At 50.8% G+C, this 19,528-nt stretch overlaps 1 protein-coding gene and 1 long non-coding RNA gene across 2 annotated transcripts in view; one reads left to right on the forward strand and one right to left on the reverse strand.

The window, feature by feature from the left end:
• Nucleotides 1-7,044: 7,044 nt before the first annotated feature.
• Nucleotides 7,045-9,461, reverse strand: LOC135981533 (uncharacterized). Its single transcript, XR_010598588.1, has 2 exons — nucleotides 8,668-9,461; nucleotides 7,045-8,549 (listed from the first exon to the last, which is right to left on the reverse strand). It is a non-coding gene; the product is annotated as an uncharacterized LOC135981533 (long non-coding RNA).
• SNRNP200 (small nuclear ribonucleoprotein U5 subunit 200) overlaps nucleotides 9,457-19,528 on the forward strand; it is a 43,392-nt gene continuing 33,320 nt past the window's right edge. The window contains exons 1-6 of the mRNA XM_005279228.5: nucleotides 9,457-9,655; nucleotides 12,266-12,429; nucleotides 13,843-14,014; nucleotides 14,558-14,750; nucleotides 15,937-15,992; nucleotides 17,172-17,270. Of these exons, the coding sequence (XP_005279285.1) occupies nucleotides 9,611-9,655; nucleotides 12,266-12,429; nucleotides 13,843-14,014; nucleotides 14,558-14,750; nucleotides 15,937-15,992; nucleotides 17,172-17,270 (729 nt within the window). The 5' untranslated portion in view covers nucleotides 9,457-9,610. The remainder of the gene's footprint in view (nucleotides 9,656-12,265; nucleotides 12,430-13,842; nucleotides 14,015-14,557; nucleotides 14,751-15,936; nucleotides 15,993-17,171; nucleotides 17,271-19,528) is intronic.

Raw genomic sequence — 19,528 nt, forward strand, 5'->3', positions numbered from 1 at the left:
GCAGAAAAGACTGGAGTTAAATTTAGCCCTTGGAGTGGAATTTCCATGAGTGCGCTGGGACTTTCCAGTCCCCTCGGGTCACCTCCTTACCTGACTGCACAGGAGGCACTCAACCGCCTGGGATTCTCCTCTTGGCTGCTCTGCCACGGGTCTGGGTCCTCAGCTGTACCCGTCCTGGGCCTGGGTCCTCAGCCGAACCCACCCCGGGCCTGGGTCCTCGGCCGAACCCGCCCCGGGCCTGGGTCCTCGGCCGAACCTGCCCCGGGCCTGGGTCCTCGGCCGAACCCGCCCCGGGCCTGGGTCCTCGGCCGAACCCGCCCTGGATCTGGGCATTTGGCTGTACCTGCCTTTGGTCCTGGGCATTTGGCTGTACCTGCCCTGGGCCTGGTCCTCGGCCATACCCGCCCTGGGCCTGGGTCCTCGGCTGTACCCGCCCGGGGCCTGGATCCTCGGTTGTATCTGCCTTGGCCCTGGGTCCTCAGTTGTACCAGCCATAGCCCCGCTCCACACCTCCCCCCCCAAGCACCTCCTGCCCGCTGGCGGCTCCGCTGATCAACTCCTCATCCTCCCTCCCAGTCCTGCCCACCTACCACAGATCAGCTGTTCTATGGCATGCAGGAGGCACTGGGGGGAGGAGGAGCGGGGATGAGGCACGCTCAGGGGAGGGGTGGAACTGGGTGGGAAGAGGTGGGACAGGGGCAGAGCAGGTGTGGGAAGAGGCGGGGTGAGGGTGGGGGTTAGGGGGAAGGGGTGGAGTTGGGGGGCAGAGGCGGGGCGGGGTGGGGGCTTGGAGAAAGGGGTGGAAGGGGGCGGGGCCAGGGATTGAGCACCCCCGGGGAAAGGAGGAAGCTGGCGCCTGTGGTGGGGGGAGCTGGCTGCTGGTGGGTGCTAAGCACCCGCTAATTTTTTTCCGTGGGTACTCCAGCCCGGGACCACCCATGGAGTCAGCACCTGTGTTGGGAATAATTAAGAAAGGGATAGATAATAAGGCAGAAAATATCATATTGCCCCTATATAAATCCATGGTATACCCACATCTTGAATACTGTGTGCAGAGGAGGTCGCCCCATCACAAAAAAGATATATTGGAATTGGAAACGGTTCAGAAAAGGGCAACAAAAATGACTAGGGGTATGGAATGGCTTCTGTATGAGGAGAGATTAATAAAACTGGGACTTTTCAGCTTGGAAAAGAGACGAGTAAGGGGGGATATGATAGAGGTCTGTAAAATCACGACTGGTGTGGAGACAGTAAATAAGGAAGTGTTATTTACTCCCCATAACACAAGAACTAGGGGTCACCCAATGAAATTAAGAGGGAGTAGGTTTAAAACAAACATAAGAAAGTCTTCTTCATCCAACGCACAGTCAACCTGTGGAACTCCCTGCCAGAGGATGTTGTGAAGACCAAGACTATAACAGGGTTCAAAAAAGAACTAGCTAAGTTCATGGAGGATAGGTCCATCAATGGCTATTAGCCAGGATGGGCAGGGATGGTGTCCCTAGTCTCTGTTTGCCAGAAGCTGGGAATGAGTGACAGGGGACAGATCACTTGATGATTCCCTGTTCTGTTCATTCTGTCTGGGGCATCTGGCATTGGCCACTGTCGGAAGACTGGAGGCCGTTCTTATGTTCTTATTTTATGTGGAGGTTTACTGTGAACACAACAGAATAGTCAGCAGCTGGTCTAACCAAAATGTTTGTTATACTGGGTGGGGAGGAACGGGAGACAGAGGAATGAGTGTGTTGAGTAGTCCAGGAAGGGGGGACAGGGACAGGGGCTGTGACTGCAGAGAGGGGAGGAAATGAGGATGGGTGGTAGGCAACACAGGCACCGGCTTCCAACTTTCCCCAGGGTGCTCAACCCTAAGCACCCACTAATTTTTTTCCATGGGCTGGAGCACCCACGGAGTCAGCGCCTATGGTAGTCAAACCTTGGATTGGTTGTTTGCGAAAATGTGTATTTTACTAGTCCCTGGAGGAGAGAACGCAAGTTGCTACTTCCTGATCTGAGGGCAGATGAATGTGGTGTCTCCCAAGACGCACAGCATGGGGGTTTGGAACGGACGTGTAGATAAATCTCTGATAATTTTCATATGACTTTACATTGTACCTCTTCATATAACCTTGTGGTGGGTCTACCCACGTGTGACCTCTGTTTTCATGGGACTTTGTATCAAAGCCTCATTTAGAAACTTTGCATTGCCCTTGGTATAATATTATAGCCCCTAAGGATAGAATAAGATAGAAGAAAAATTTCTTTTTGCTAGCAGTAGAACAAGAGCTCCCCCCCGCCCCCCTTAATCAATTGCCCTGCCACACGTGTGCGGAATGCATTTTGTTATGTGCACCAATATGGAGATGATGTGTGGGGGTTCTGGCTGGGGGGGCAGGCTCCGGGTGGGGCCAGGGATGAGGGGCTTAGGGCTGGGGTAGAGGGTTGGGGTGTGGGAGGGGTTGAGGGCTCCAGCTGGGGGTGAGGGCTCTGGGGTGGGGCCGGGGAGGAGGGATTTGGAGTGCAGGCTGCCCCGGGGCTACGGCAGGGAGAGAGGACTCCCCCCAGCTCTCTCTCCCTGCAGCAGCACATGGGCTGGGGCACCGGGATAGGCGCCTCTACCCCAACCGCAGCAGGTCCGGGCCGGGGGTTGGGTTGGGGCCAGCGGGGAGAGGCACATCTTCCCTGGCCGTGGCAGGTCCAGGGCTGGGGGAGAGGCATCTCTCCCCGCCGCAGCCTGAGTGCCTGTGCGGCGCTTGATAGGCTGCTGCGTGGCTGCACAGCCGTGCAGCTTAGAAGGAATTTAGCTCCCCGCACACAGCTCTGCTGATGCCCTACAGTCCGGACTCTTAGCCCACTGCTATTCCAGTGTTGGGATCCCCAGCTCTGACAATGTCCCCAAGCCCAACCTGCAGCCCCTCTGCTAATCCAGTCCTGGGCTCCCCACACAGCTCTGCTGATGGATCTCTTAAAATGAGCAACGGCCAAAATGAGGATTATTTCTCCTGGGGAGGGGATAAACTGGCATTTAGGGTCACAAAGAGCATAACGAGAACTGACCAGCTCCTTCTTGTATTGCTGTAGCAGAACCCAGGTCATCTCATACAATTAAAGGGCAGCACATTCAGAGTTGTTCAAAGGAAATACTACTTCTTGCAGCCCGAAGCCAGGCAATGCAATTCACAGCAGCAGGCGGTCAGAGAGTCAGACACCACCGGTGGAGTTTAAATCAAAAGGGCTGGGTAATTTTCTAGCTGCTAATCTCATTTGTGGCTATGCCGGTTAAGACAATGAATCAAAGCTCTCCACACATGATATCAGTTGACCCTCACAGGGGTCAGAAGGAATTTACTGCTCCGTTTGCAGCACTGCACAAGGTATTCTGGGTACCAACCACTGGGCGCAGCAGGGCAGAATAGAAAATCTGATCCATGGGATAAATCCTCTGTACCTAATAAGGACTGAGGCTATGAACCGGTTCCTGTACCGATGACAGCTTCAATCCTTCTGCAAGGACACTTCACGGGGATTTCACAACCGAGCTGGAACTCAACCAAGAGATGCAGGGAGCAAGCAGGACACTCTATTCTTAACGGCGCAAGGTGAGCTCCTTGGAAGGGTTGGCTAGAGGGGACTGGGAGAGCTGCTCTGTGGGAAGACACAGCACAGGTGTCTATATTTGGTAGAGTCCTTCAGAGTGTCAAGGAACAGAGAGTGAGAGGGATTTCGATGTCAGGAGAGAGCTAGATTCCAGCCTCAGTTTCTGCTCTTCATGGTGCTCATGAAAAGGGTTTCTGTTCCACACTCTCTTGTTTCTATACCTCTCCCATCACTTTAGGGCCTGAGCACTTCAGATCTTCAGTATCTGGGTTTGGTGCCAATAAAACATTAGCAGTTTGGAGGCTTTGGCCAGGAATCTAGGGTCTTCGCTCCCTGTTGATGCACACCTGCAAGTGAAAACCAATGATCACAAAATTGACCTCACTCGAGTCCATTCAGGTTCTGGAGGCTGCATCTTGTGAAAACACGATGGAGAGGAAATGAGAAACATACTGGCCTCTTCTCTTCCATTTAAATTGCCTAATGATCAAGCCAGTAGAGTATCATGCCTCACCTTGGTTTCAGCTCTCCCATTCCCAGAGAAGGGCTTTGCTGTGGCAGTGTGCTAAATAACATGGCATTGGGTTACGGACTCATTAGCACCTGCAGAGTTCTTCTGAAAACCTGACTGGAACAAGCAGATTTCTACAAGGAGGAGTGAGTGGGGGGAAATCAGACATTGGAATTTGTCTTTTAAACTGCTTTTGCAGTTGCCAGGCATGGTTCTGCTCCAGGCCCACCCTCCCTACATCCAGGAAAACGGAAGGCCCTGTCAGAATGAGCTTCCAAGGCCAAGGGCCACTGATCTGTAGCAACAGGGAGGCAGAGTTGACTTCTGGGTTCTCTTCACAGGCAGACTAGCTGCCCTGGGAGACTGGGACATAAAAGGTACATGCCCCAAACGTGTTATGGAATGGTCCAATTTCCCTAGGCAGATGTGTCCTTAGAAGAGGTTGAGCCGGACCTTGCTGCAATTGAATGAGAATTTCACAGTGGAGAGAGGTAAATAGCGTGTCCCCCAATGGTCTGCACTGGGAGCAGTGCTGTTCAACACATTCATAAATAATCTGGAAAAAGGGGTAAATAGTGAGATAGCAAAGTTTGTAGATGATACAAAATTATTCAAGATAGTTAAGTCCAAAGCAGACTGCGAAGAGTGACAAAGGGATCTCACAAAACTAGGTGACCGGGTAAGAAAATGGCAGATGAAATTCAATGTTGATAAATGTAAATTAACGCACATTGGAAAACATAATCCCAACTATACATATCAAATGATGAGGTCTAAATTAGCTATTGCCACTCAAGAAAGATCTTGGAGTCATTGTGGAGAGTTCTCTGAAAACATCCACTCAATGTGCAGCAGCAGTCAAAAAAGCGAACAGAATGTTAGGAACCGTTAGGAAAGGGATAGCTAATGGAACAGAAAATATAATGCCACTATACAAATCCATGGTAGGCTCACACCTTGAATACTGTGTGCAGTTCTGGTTGCCCCATCTCAAAAAAGATATATTAGAGTTGGAAAAAGGACAGAGAAGGGCAACAAAAATTATTTGGGGTATGGAACAGCTTCCATATGAGGAAAGATTAAAAAGACTAGTACTGTTCATCTTAGAAAAGAGATGACTAAGGGGGTTATGATAGCGGTTTATAAAATCATGACTGGTGCAGAGAAAGTGAATAAGGAAGTGTTATTTATCTCTTCGCATAACACACAAACCTGGGGTCACCCAATGAAATTAATAGGCAGCAGGTTTAAAACAAACATATGGAAGTACTTCTTCACACAAGGCAGAAGTCAACCTGTGGAAGGGGATGTTGCAAAGGCCAAAAGTAGAACTGAGTTCAAATAGGGTTACCATACATCCGGATTTTCCCGGACATGTCCGGCTTTTGGGGGCTCAAATCCCCGTCCGGGGGGAAATCCCCAAAAGCCGGGCATGTCCGGGAAAATCGGGAGGGAGGGAGGGCTCGGCCGGGGCCTCTTTGGCTGGGGTCAGCGGTGCGGAGCTGGTGCAGGGCCGGGCCGGGGTCGCGGGGCCGGGGGCATGGTGCCGGGCCGGGGTCCAGGGGCGCAGTGCTGGGCCGGGCTGGGCGCGGGGCCGGGCCGGGAGCCGCTCCGGGGTCGCGGAGCCGGGAACCGGTCGCGGGGCCGGGAGCCGGTCCGGGGTCGTGGGGCCGGGAGCCGCTCCGGGGTCGCGGGGCCGGGAGCCGCTCCGGGGTCGCAGAGCCGGGAACCGGTCGCGGGGCCGGGAGCCGGTCCGGGGTCGCGGGGCCGGGAGCCGGTCGCGGGGCCGGGAGCCGGGCCGGGGTCGCGGGGCCGGGGTCGCCAGGCCGGGCCGGGGTCCGGGAGCCGGGGTCGCAGGGCCGGGAGCCGGGGGGTGCGCCGGGCCGCCGGGGGGGGCGCCGGGCCGCCGGGGGCCGGCAGTGCTGGGCGGGCCGGGGGTGGTCGGCCGGGGCCGGCACCCCAGGGCCCGAGCCGACCCAGGCTGGAGCCGCCGGGGGGCCAGCCTGGGCCGGGCCTCCTCCCCCCACACTCCCCCTTACCTGCTTCAGGCTTCCCGCGAATCAAATGTTCGCGGGAAGCAGGGGAGGGGGCGGAGACTTTGGGGCGGGGGCGGAGTTGGGGCGGGGGCGGGGCTGGGGCCGGGGCCCCGTGGAGTGTCCTCCATTTGGAGGCACAAAATATGGTAACCCTAGTTCAAAAAAGAATTAGATAAGTTCATGGATGACAGGTCCATCAATGGCTATTAGCCAGGATGGCCAGGGACACAACCCCATGTTCTGGGTGTCCTTAAATCTCTGCCAGAAGCTGGGACTAGATGACAGGATGGATCACTTGATAAATTGCCCTGTTCTGTTCATTCCCTCTGCAGCATCTTGCACTAGCCACTATTGGAAGACAGGACACTGGGCTAGGTGGATCATTGATCTGACTCAGCATGGCCATTCTTATGTTCCAACTTTCCTCACATTTCTCTCATTCCCAGTGCACCCAAATCTTGCTCTGCCTTGGTAAGTAAGAGGGGAATTCGTTGTCTGCTCATTCAGTCTTGCTGTCACACTGCTCGGACGATGGATCTTCACCAGTCAGGGTGAGTATTCCCAAATCACAGGTTGAATTCATCTTGGTGTAATGCTACTTCAGTCAAAACGGTCATACCAGGGATCAAGATGCCCCACTATGTTGTCAGACTCTGTTCACTGTCACCAGGAGGTAACTGAGGTCAACAAAGAATCAGATCAGATCAAATGGAATCTGGAAATGGATGGCTCCTGAACATGTGACCTACATGTGGATTGCCACGGGCACGCAGGGGCGAAAGAAAATGCAGGCCTGTTATTTACCAGGCTGCACGTGGCAATAGACTATATTGGTAAGGGATGCAAGGAGAGTATGGGTCACAATGCAAACTGCAGACACACACACACACACACACACACAACTAAAATTAATCAATTTAAAGTTTTACTGGGGATAATTACAAGGAGTAAGGGAGCAGCGTTTGATTAGCTAATAGAGTTAACGAAACTTAAAACACACAATGACTAAAATATCTACTAACAATATTTATAAACAAAGATGCAACATTTAGTAATAACTGATACTTACAAATACAAACCAACGCATAACGACCGGCAAACGTAGAAACTCTGTTTGAAACACGTGAGCTGAGAGAGAGGCTTCGAGGTGATCAGGCTCGGTTACGGGAGTATACAGGATACACAGGATTCGTTTTTCTTTCTCCTCTCCCTGCCTGCACATGGCAGGCCCATAAAGTACCAACTATGACATCATAGAAGTGTCATAGGGGACGGGGCCCAAAACCTGTTTGTGTTCGTTTCTGATTGGCACAAGCAAAGTTTACACCAAGTAGGGGAGCAGGTGCCTCAAAGTCTGGCTTCGCCCCCAAAAGGTGTGGAAATGCATATTGTTTTAGAATGCGTGCAACACTGAATGACAAAAGAAGAGGCCAGGGCAATACCGGTATGGGTAAGTTTTACAGGATGCAGACAGGAACTTATCTCAACACTACACATATCCCACCCAGGCAAATGTACCTAGTTACCCGAATCATTGGAAGACCCAATGACAGAAAAAAGATTATTTCCTACTTATTTTAGGCTGAGTGCCTCTGACAATCTGGGTAGTGCTATGACTTTTCTGTGTAGCTTCATGCAACATGAACAGTCCACTGTATTGGTGATGGTAGCAACTGTCTTACATATGTATGCTCTGTAGAAAAACAACTTAACAAAGAGTTTGTTGTGACCTATAGCTGGTGTGTTCTTGTGTTTACCTAAGAGTCTGTTGAAGATCCAAAGTGCACGTGGAAATAAGGTGGCATTACTGTTAGCTTTGCTACATAAATAGTCGGATATCAGCCTGACACTAGACTCTGAAATCAAGACAAGACACTTGAGTTGACCTGACTCCATCCTGGAGAATTTCCAAGTGGGATGAGGCTGTGGGCTCCCACCCATGTAAAGGGGACTCTTACATTATGCCTGGGGCACCAGAAGTCCCCTAGGCTGACCCTGCCTTTCCTTCCATGTCACAGCTTATTCCATTTCTCTAGGAAGGTTTAACCCTCCACAACAGTTTCCAGAGCAGAGATCTCTGAATCTCTCTGTGTGGGGCAGGGAGACCCAGAAAACTGACTTCTGATTTGCAATAAAGGCCACTGTGTCCAGTAATCAGGCCTGGGCTTAAGCACAGACAATGCTGGTGAGGCTCCTCCAGGTAGTCAGTTGCAGGCTGGCTGTATCTCCCCATCTAGCTGCGGGATGCAGAAAGGCAACTCACAGCCCAGTCAACACTTCTAGCTCCTGGGTGCCTACTTCTTGTGCAGGTCATCCATGCCAGGATTCAACAGTAGTTTAACTCCCCAGTGCAGAGTCCATGTGGCCCAGGCTATTTATTCTTTGCTGGTAATGGCCATCATCAGTGCCTGGAGGGAAAGACAAAATTAGATGAGGACCATTGCCTTGGGCAGGAATAAACAGAGGTAAACAAAACGTGTACCTAGGCCTCATCAAGCAGCATCAGGATAAAGATAGGGAGCAAACCTGGGATATCAGTGGCCCAGCTGTTGCCTGGAGCTGAGATTGTGAGGGGCCGAGAGGGAGGTGAAAGGACTTGGGCTGTGTGCCACCATCAGTCCCGTGCCAGCTAATCCTGAGCACTATTCAGACTGCTTCAGTCTGAACTGCTACCCGCACTGTCCCTGGCGTTAGCCCACGACAAGGCTTTTCATTTCGCTGTTGCGCTTCATTCACCAACTTCCTCTTATTTGGAAAGAAAAAAAATCCACAAAGAAGCAGAAGAGGTGGGGTGCACTCCACTCCTACTCCAGTTCCTGCCAAAGCGCCAGACCCTACAGCCAGAGCTCCTAGCTCTGCACTACGGAGAGCGACTCACAATCCTGGACAATGCTCCAAGCCTGAAGTGACCACAACAGAGAAAGCGCCCCACCCTTTGGGAGAGAGATTGGAGCAAAACATAACTCTGATGCTTCATACAATGGTGTGGGTCAGGCTCATGCCAGCTTGGAGCCCCGCTCCCTGGGCCCGCAGGATGGGAGGGAGCCCCGCCCCCCGGGCTATACTGGCTGGAAGGGAGCCCCGCGCCCCTAGGTCACGGGCTAGGACCCAGCCAGCTGGGAAAGGCCGGGGCAGATTTTTGACACATCCCCGCCCCCAGGCGCAGGCCGGCCCGTCGCTAGGCAACTCCGCTGCGCGCTCACGCGGCCAGGGGGCGGGGCTGACGTCTGGGCGCGAGGGGACCGAACGCGGCAGGGTCAGTGGCTCTACGGGGAGAAGCAGCAGTAGGACGACATCCGGCGGCTGGCTCGCGGCAGGGCACTTCCGGTGTGCCCCGGAAGGACTTGCCGGCCGGACGTGCGTGCTGCGCCGCGCTCCGTTTCAGTTTTGGCCTGATCCGCTGCACGGGGCGGGGGGAAGCGGCTCGACTCTAGCACCGGGGTCCGGGCCGGGCGGGTGAGGCGGCGCCATGGCGGATGTGACTGCGCGGAGCCTGCAGTACGAGTACAAGGCGGTGAGTGGGAGCGGCGGCCCGGGTGCGGGGCCGGGGGAGCTGGGGAGGGAGGGAGGGAGGGGAGCAGGAGGACGGGGGGCCCCGGGTGCGTGGACGGGGGGCGGGGCGCAGGAGCCGGGGGGGGTGGGAAGTGGCCCTCTTCTGGGCCTGTGTGTGAGCGAGCAGTTCTGCTCCCACCACCACACACCCTTGCACCCCCCACACTTTTCCTTGCAGGAAGGAAACACTAACTCGAACCTGGGTAAGCTTTATACAGGCCGTAGCTTTGCTGTAAAATTGCCATCAATGTCTTAACGTACACATCGGGAGATAGATCATAAAACATGATCCTGGAAACTCTGGGTTGCGTCATAACTCTGATAGCACGTAGGGTGCTCATGCTTGGCATGTGTTAGGCTCTGCTATATACATGCAGTGTGGGGAAGTATGGTGGCTGTGGGAATCATTACTTCAAATTGCCCGACGGTTGTGTGTTCACAGTGTCAGCCATGAGGTGCTAGAATTGCATTTCATTAAGTTTATAAAACGAACTTACCCGTGACCCTGCTTCCCTCTCCAGCTACTGCCCCTTATACCTTTCATCCCTAAGCTCATTGAGATTCTGTCTCTAATTGACTGGTTTCAGTGTGGTAGCCATGTTCGTCTGTATCAGCAAAACAACGAGGAGTCCTTGTGGCACCTTAGAGACTAACACATTTATTTGGGCATAAGCTTTCATGGGCTAAAACCCACTTCATCAGATGCATGGAGTGGAAAATACAGTAGGTAGAATATACATACACAGTACATGAAAGAGATTGAGGAGGGAGATTGAAGTGTTCTCTGAAAACATAAATGGACACAAATCAGACGTCAAGAACTATAACATTAAAAAACCAGTCGGAGAACACTTCAGTCTCCCTGGACACTCAATAACAGACTTAAAAGTGGCAATTCTTCAACAAAAAAACTTCAAAAACAGACTCCAACGAGAAACTGCAGAACTGGGATTAATTTGCAAACTGGACACCATCAAATTAGGTCTGAATAAAGATTGGGAGTGGATGGGTCACTACAAAAACTATTTTTTTTTTAAATAATTTCCTCATGCTAATTTTCCCCTACTGTTACTCACACCTTCTTGTCAACTGTTTGAAATGGGCCACCCTGATTACCACTATAAAAGTGATTTTTCCTCCTGTTGATAATATCCCACTTCCACTTTAATTGAATTATCTTGTTAGAACTGACCCCCCACTTTGTAAGGCAACTCCCATCTTTTCATGTACTGTGTGTATATATTCTGCCTACTGTGTTTCCCACTCCATGCATCTTATGAAGTGGGATTTAGCCCAGGAAAGCTTATGCTAAAATAAATGTGTTAGTCTCTAAGGTGCCACGAGTACTCCTCATTGTTTTTGTCTCTAATTGCTGTGTGTTATTCCTTTCCTTCAGTTGCATCCTAGATCCTGCATAATATCCCTAAAATGAAGCCTTTCTTATTTCTGTATTCACACAGATAAAACTCTTGTCCAAGCTCTCATCTTACATCTTGATTATTGCTACATCCTTCTTTCTGGCCTGGACCACTGCAGTCTTGCCCCACTCCTATCTGTTCAGAATGCTGCTGCAAAGATAATTTCTCTAGCCCTGACCAAGTCACCCCTTTCTTTGTATCCCTCACTGGTCCCCCTATATCAAAGGCGCTGATTCCGTGGGTGCTCCAGAGCTGGGGGAGCACCCATGGGGAAAAAATGGTGGGTGCTAAGCACCCACCAGTAACCCCCCATCAGAACCTCCTGCCTGCTGGCAGGCCCTGACAATCAGCACCTCCCACCCAATGCTATAAGCTGTTTCGCAGCATGCGGGAGGCTCTGGGGGGGAGGAGCGAGGACACAGTGTGCTTGGGGAAGGGGGTGGGGCCTTTGGGAAGGGGTGGAGTGTGTCCCCCTTCTCCCCACCCCCCACGCATTGGAAGGTTGGCACCTGTGCCCCTTATTGTATCAAACATAAGCTACTTGTCTTCACTTACTTTCAAGACTCTTCACGGTCAATTCCCACCCTATCTATCACCTCTCATTGGCTCTTGAGCTGTTGACTCCTGCCTCCGATTGGCTGCTGCTACCATCCACTTGTTAAATTTTCAGACAAGCATCTTCATGCTTTCCCTGTACTGCCCCTCCCCCTTGTGACACCCCCTGTAAATATTTGCAAAGGCATCTCATTATCTTCCTTCAGATCCCTTCTCAAAACTGCCCTTTGCAGTAACGCCTGCAAAAAGCCAGACAGCTGCTAGAGTGCTGAGGCCACTGATGATCGCCACTCATTGTTTCCTTATGCTCTGCTGTCTGTATCCATTTGTTGTTGTCTGGTTTTATACTTGGATTGTAAGCTTTTGGGAGCAGAGCTTGTCTTTTTTGTTCTGTTTGTACAGCGCCTAGCACCATGGGGGTCTGGGCTCATGACTAGAGCTCCTAGATGCTACAATAATGATGATAATATGTGGGAGTTTGTTTGGGATGGGCCACTGGCAATAATGAAACGTACTACTGGCCTGGCTGGGGTTGTAGAGATTGTTGCATTGGTTTCTTCACACCTCTTACCTGTTCTCTTGTGCTGTGATCCCTCCAGAACTCTAACCTTGTACTTCAAGCTGATCGCTCCTTGATCGACAGGACCCGCCGAGATGAGCCTACGGGGGAGGTGCTCTCCTTGGTTGGGAAGCTGGAGGGCACTCGGATGGGTGACAAGGCTCAAAGAACCAAACCCCAGATGCAGGAAGAGAGACGAGCGAAGTGAGTGGGTTACGCATGAATTTGTCTTTCAGAGCTTGGGCACAGAGCATTGAATGAGAGCATCCTGACTGCAGCATGGTATTCAGGAGTCTCATGCTGAAAAGCTTGTGTGGGATCTAGCCCTGGAATTTAAAATATTTCCACACTGTCTGGGTTTCAACGATAATCATTAAGGATGGAATTTAATCATGGAGGTTATGGATTCTGTGACTTTAATGAACCTCCGTGACTTCTTTGGCTTCAGCCCCAGCGGCAGGGTCTGGCGCTATCAGTCCCATCCCTCCCAGCTTTTTTCAGTAAAAGCCATGGACAGGCCATGGGCTTCCATGAATTTTTGTTTATTGCCCGTGACCTGTCCGTGGCTTTTACTGAAAATAACCATGACAAACTCTTAACCTTAATTATCATGCAGTTATCTAGGAAAACCCTTAAAGCGTGTGCTCTTAAAGTGATGCCTGTTCACAGCCCTCCTCAACATTGCTTCTTATGCAAGTTCAGCTGTGTACTCTTGATTTGTTTTACTTGCAACTTATTCTATAACCCTTAGTGCAGATGGTGTAACCCTATAGAGAACGATTCTGTTACGCCACACAGATGCAGGAAGGAGCAGTGAAGGTTGTTTTGAGGAACCTCAACTTGAAATTCCATGACTTTAAGATCTTAATTGCATCAGACTTAATGCTGAGTTAATGTTCTCGCATCCGAGTACTGCAGTGGAGAAGGAGAGTTTCATATGAACTGGCCAGGCAGCGATAATTTTTACTGAACTTGAAACAAATGAAAGTAACTTCTTGTGCCATGGATAGAAAATACATTTGAAGGGATACTGTCAGGCTTTTTTAAGAAATCACATTTTAAAAAAGTCCTTGAGCTACTGATAGCTTGAATTATTAACATACATGGTGGCAAAGAGTTTTTTTTAAGTGCTTACTTTCTAATTTTACTCTGCTTAGACCATGGTAATCGATAGGGAAACTGACCATTCGGTGTCTTTTGCACTAGCCTAGTGTTTCAGGATTGAAGTTACAAATACTGAAGCTGATGGTTAAATCCAAATGAAAAATGTTTTTTAATTTTAATAAAAATGCAAGCAAACCTAGTAAATACGTTTCGTTTTAGTTTTAAAACGTCCAACACCACCTTAACAATTGCACCTAAACTGTGATGTCTTATATGAAGGGTAAATGACCCCGGATTAGAATGATGGTCCTTCATTGGGCAGGTGAGGGGTGAGAGATTGGTGACTTTTACTGCATGTTGACCGGTTTAAAGTCAAATGTGGGGACCGAAAAAGTTTCTTCAGAGGGTTGCTTGTCCATTGTCTTTTCCCAGCCAGAAGGACTGGCACAATTTGGAGAAGCAACTTCATCTGCTGATTGGCTTGTGTGATGTTTTCCTTGCCCTGCTTTCTAGGAGGAGGAAGCGTGATGAGGACAGGCATGATATCAACAAAATGAAGGGTTATACGCTGCTCTCTGAGGGCATTGACGAGATGGTGGGAATCATCTACAAACCCAAAACCAAGGAGACCCGGGAGACCTATGAGGTGCTGCTAAGTTTCATTCAGGCAGCCCTTGGGGACCAGGTAAGGATGTGCATGGACCTGTGAGGGTATCTTTGTAGACACATCAGCCGAGTGGAGTTGTCAGAACCCCCAGTGTATGTGTGTGTGTGAGGCAAATAGCTGGCAGAGCTGTAGCTCAGACAAGTCAATAAGCTGGTCTTTGGATCCTTGACAGTTAATGCTTCTGTTGCAAGCTAGTGAGATGTATAACAGCTTGTGGGTGCTAAAGCTCTTCACCTGAGATACTGTCTCCATAGGACCCTTGAGCTGCCTGGAGTGACTGCCCTTACTGTAAGATGGGATCTGACGTCTGAGCAGGGTCGTGGCCGTTGCTGTTTCTCGTGTGCTGGCACAGTGCTGCAGTGTTTTAGAGGGGAATGCTTCCAGATCGGTTGTTTTTCCATGGAGATAATTATTGTAGACAGAGAGCTGGAAGCATTTAGTCCATAAATGTGAGCCTGTCTTCTAGTTCCACAGCTGAGCAGTGGCAGTGCTTATCCCAGTCAGGTACATGGAGCATCCCCCAAATTAGGTGTGTTGCAGCTCTTCTCATTTCTTCTGCAGCCACGTGACATTCTCTGTGGAGCAGCGGACGAGGTCTTGGCTGTATTGAAGAACGAGAAGCTGCGAGACAAAGAGAGGCGGAAGGAAATTGATTTGCTGTTAGGACAGACGGATGACACCCGCTACCATGTGCTGGTGAACTTGGGCAAGAAGATCTCAGACTATGGTGGTGACAAGGAGATCCAGAACATGGGTAGGGATCACCCTCGAGCTTGCGCCTGGACTGCTCCCGTGTGTTATCTCACAGAGCACAGTATATGGGTTGTCAGCATGTCGTATTTCAATAGCTGGGGCACAGATGAGGCACAGTGCCTGTATACAGGGAGGCTAGAAAGTGTTTTAAACTGAGATGGGGCTTAAAAATGTTTCTTTGGGTTTTGGTGGTAAATAGTTATTGCACTTGGAGACTAAGGGCTACATGCTAGCTCAGGGGTGGGCAAACTTTTTGGGCCGAGGGCCACATCTGGGTGGGAAAATTGTATGCAGGGCCGGGGCAGGAAGTGCGGGGTGTGGGAGGGGGTGCAGTGTGCAAGAAGGGGCTCAGGGCAAGGGATTGGGGCAGAGGAGAGGTGTGGGGTGTATGAGGGGGCTCAGGGAAGGGAGGAGGGGTGCGGAGTGCAGGAGGGGGCTCAGGCCAGGGGTTGGGGTGCAGGAGGGATACGGCGGGGGTTGGAGTGGGGTGCAGGGTGCAGCAGGGGACTCAGGGCAGGGGATTGGGGTGCGAGGTGCAGGCAGGGGGCTTAGGGCAGCGAGTTGGGGGACGGGGTGCAGGAGGGGTTCGGGCTCCGGCCTTGCGCCACTTACCTAAAGCGGCTCTGGGGTGGCAGCGACAGCGCTGCGGCCCCTGGGGGAGGGGAAGCGGAGGGCTCTGCGTGCGCTGTCCTTGCCGCGCGTCCAGGTACCTCCCCTGAAGCTCCCATTGGCTTCAGTTCGCCATTCCCGGCCAATGGGAGCTGTGGGGGGCCGTGCCTGGAGGCATGGGCAATGCACAGAGCCCTCTGCCCCAGCCACCCGGGGGCCCCTTCTGAGAGTGGGGCCACAGGGGGCAATCCTGCTGGCCGGATCCAAAGCTCTGAGGGGCCCGATCCGGCCCGTGGGCCGTAGTTTGCTCACCCCTGCCTAGCCTAAGCCATGCATACAACTCCCAGAGACATCCGTGGATAATGTTTAGTTTTTCGATTCAAATCCTGATTCAGTCACAAATAGAACGAGTGATATTTTCTCCACTTAGCCTCTAGTGGGAACGTATCTGTGTTCTGGCCTTTCCCTGGGTGTACTCTCCATGCTTTAGTGGGTGCTCTTGCGTTCTAGTGGTGCAAAAGGAGGATAAGTGGGTTGAGCTTGGGCCTGCACCCTTCTGACTCCGTCCACCTTTGCAGATGATAACATTGATGAGACGTACGGAGTGAATGTGCAGTTTGAGTCTGATGAAGAGGTAAGTGATCAGACGCTTCTAAGGTGGTGGTTGAGCTGTCCCTCTTCTTTGTGCTGCTGGTTGTGGACAGGGCTTGGGGACGCGGGGAGCTGGAGTTTGGCTCAATCTCAGCCATGTTGGCCAGCGAGGCCAGAAGCTTAGACCCTGCTTCCTGGCACTGGAAGGCTTGGTAAATTGCTGTACTAAGCTGTACCACCTTTCACAGAAATGTGTATGAATTCTATGGCTTGGCCCACAGGCCAGCTGCTTGGTTTTGATCAGCTGTCAGACTTCCTGGCCTCCTCAGCAGTCCCTTTCAGATTGAAACTTGCTCTCTGACTTCCTGTTTCCTGCAATGCCTTTTCTAAATGTGAGCCACTTGGGACTATTTAATATAATTGCTCTTCTGCCTCACTCACCTGAGTGAGGGTCTGAAAAGAATTGCCTTGGCTGGTTCCTTAAGGCAGAACAATGCAGGAACCTCTGAGTCATTGGTAGCACTTACTTTTGAAGGTCCTGAGGTGGGAAAGGATTGAAAGGCCTTGTACGCACCAATGAGTTCTGAGTGCACGTTAACATCACAAGACAGATGAGGGTTGCCTGCAGCGAGATCAGTGGAAACGTGCTCCATCAAAAACAGAACTAACCCGAGGGACTAGCTGCCCCAGGGGAGTACTGAGAAGAATAACAGTGAGCCTGAGCAAGGGACCTGACACGTGGCTAGGATGGGACTATAAGGAACTGTCCCTCTTTCTGCTCTAGGCCATAGACGATTGCTGCATGAAAGATCTTCTCTCACTCCCATAATTTAGGAGTGCCCAATTGGCTTGGTGCACTATTTTTTTTACGGACTTTGGCTGCATCTGGTATTTGCCACAACTGAAAGCAAGATGCCAGACTACAATGATAATGCTCACTTCTATTGAGCTTGCAGTACGAGGAGCGCCATCCCTGATATGCTCATATCTTGTAAATGGGGAGACTGAGGCATGGGATGATGGGACTTGCCCAAAGTCCTGTGATCTTCTGCCTTAACCACAGTATGATGTTTCTGCTGCTGGAGGAAGGACTAGCTCGGCCAGCTCTCGGTAGGAATGGCATTTCTAGCACTCCTATCCAAGGTGTGGGGGGGACCTAGAGATCTTCTCCATGAGGTTTCCTTGGGAGAGAGTCGTTCACAGGAGCTGTGTGTTCCAACAGGAAGGCGATGAGGACGTGTATGGTGAAGTACGGGATGAGGCGTCTGATGATGACATGGAGGGGGACGAGGCCGTTGTCCGCTGCACCCTCTCAGCCAATGTGAGTTTCCAAGCAGGAAGCGCAAGGCTACTTTCCTATCGCTGGAGGGTTGACTTGAAGTTGGTGGCTGTATTAAAGCTATGGGGACTTCATTCCTAACTGTGATAGCAGACACTAGTGTGTCAGATCTAGCTGAGGGCCCCCTGCTGGACTGCTGTACGGGAAGCCAACCGCTGAATATTTGGGTGTCTTAAGCCCCCAGAGTCAGAACGGAGTCCAGGCACTGCTGTTGTCTTAGAACCTCTGAGCACGCTCTTAGGGAGCAGAATTTCTATGTGGTATACCCCTGCTGAGAGCTGTGACCCCGTGTCCCGCCCCAGAACCGGTGCTGACCCTCACGCTTACCCTGTAGGTTAAACACCCCCTATCCCAGAACACCAGCTGGGTGGTGGTTTGGGGCCATAGTTTCCTTCATGGAGCACATGGTAGATGTAATTCATGAAACACAGGCATTTTGGACAGGATTCTAAAACACAATTGTTCTTTCTTTTAATAGAGTGAGAAATACACAGATCTATACAAAAATCTGCCATGCATTTCCCTACCTCAATTTCCTCACCATTCCAGAGTATTCTTTGTGTCCAGGGTCCCTCTGCAGAAGTGTGTGGCTTGTATTCTGAACCAGAAGCCTTCTGCCCACAGCTTGCCTTCTGTGAACTTGGCTGGCCTGCAGTTAATCAGGACCCCTATGTGATGTCACGCTGTTTAGAGGGGCACACGAGCGTGGGTGCCAACCTCAGGGCAGAGTCAGGAACCAGGGCACAAACCCCAAGCTTATGTTCTCTAAATACATTTCACCAACCAAGTAACAAGTGTGAACTCCTCATACCCTCTAACAGCCTTACCCTAGAGTCAGACAGTCCCTTTGGGCACTCTGGTCTCTCTTGCCACCCAGGCAAGCCTGCCTCTGTGATCGATTGTGATTTTTGGTATAACTTACCATCAGTCACTTACCCCAGGTCAGTTGTACCCCAGATCTCTCACCAAAGACGATGCTTGTAGCCAATCCTATATCAAACTAACTAAAGAGTTATTAACTAGGAAGAGGAAATGAGAGTTTGCAAGGTTAAAGCAGGTAATATACACAACAAATGAGTGACAGTGTGACCAGATTCCTGGCAGAGCCAGCTGAGGTCACTCAATAAGGGTGAACTGCAAAGAATGGGCAGACAACCCCAAAGCTGGTGGATATTTCAATACTTAGATTTACCAAGCTAGCACTAAACAGCTTCTGTTATACCTCACTGGTTACTCAGCAGTCCAAAACACAGTTCCCTTAAAGTAACCCAGCCTCAGGCCTCCATCTAACTACCCAAGTCAGATATAATGAAGATTAATGAAAATCTTACTTCATCATATAAAAAGGTTCTACCAATCCCAAGGGATTGGACACATTACCTCCCAGGTTAATGAGTATTCCAGATCTTATCCAAATACACGCTACAGCCAATTCTTATTAACTAAACTAAAATTTTTTAAAAAAGAAAAGAGAGTATGGTTAAAAGATCAATATACATACAAACATGAGTTCAATTCTTGAGGTTCAGATTTATAGCAGAGATGGTGAGCTTTGTAGCTGCAAAGAGTTCTTTTGGAATTTAGTCCATAGGTTATAGTCCAATGTCCAATATCATATCCAGGGTGTACCAGCTTAACTGGGATCTCATCTTGCAACTCAAACTTCCCCTGATGAAGCTTAAGCAGATTTGAGATGACCGAAGGAGGACCCCTGGATCTTTTATACAATTTCAAGCCTTTGACATGCTGGAGTCCCTTGGAACAATAGGCCCTTATTTCTTAAGCATCCTCGTTAATTATTCACAGAAGGCAATTGCCTGTTTTTCCACCATTCATAGAATCACAGAATATCAGGGTTGGAAGGGAACTCAGGAGGTCATCTAGTCCAACCCCCTGCTCAAAGCAGGACCAATCCCCATCTAAACCATCCCAGACAGGGCTTTGTCAAGCCTGACCTTAATCTCTAAGGAAGGAGATTCCACCACCTCCCTAGGTAACCCATATAGGCGAAGCTAAGGGCTAGTCTACACTAGAAACGCTGCATCAATGCAGCTGCGCTGCTGTAGTGCTTCTGATGAAGACGCTCTTGTCGACACAATAAAACCACCTCTGCGAGAGGCGGGGTAGCTATGTCCACACTGGCGCTTAGGTCGGTGTAACTTGTATTGTTCGGTGGGGGAAGGGTTATTCACACCTCTGATCGGCATAAGTTATATCGACGTAAGTGGTAGTGTGTACAA

Source organism: Chrysemys picta, chromosome 2 (assembly GCF_011386835.1).
Source record: "Chrysemys picta bellii isolate R12L10 chromosome 2, ASM1138683v2, whole genome shotgun sequence".
NCBI lineage: Eukaryota > Metazoa > Chordata > Testudines > Emydidae > Chrysemys > Chrysemys picta.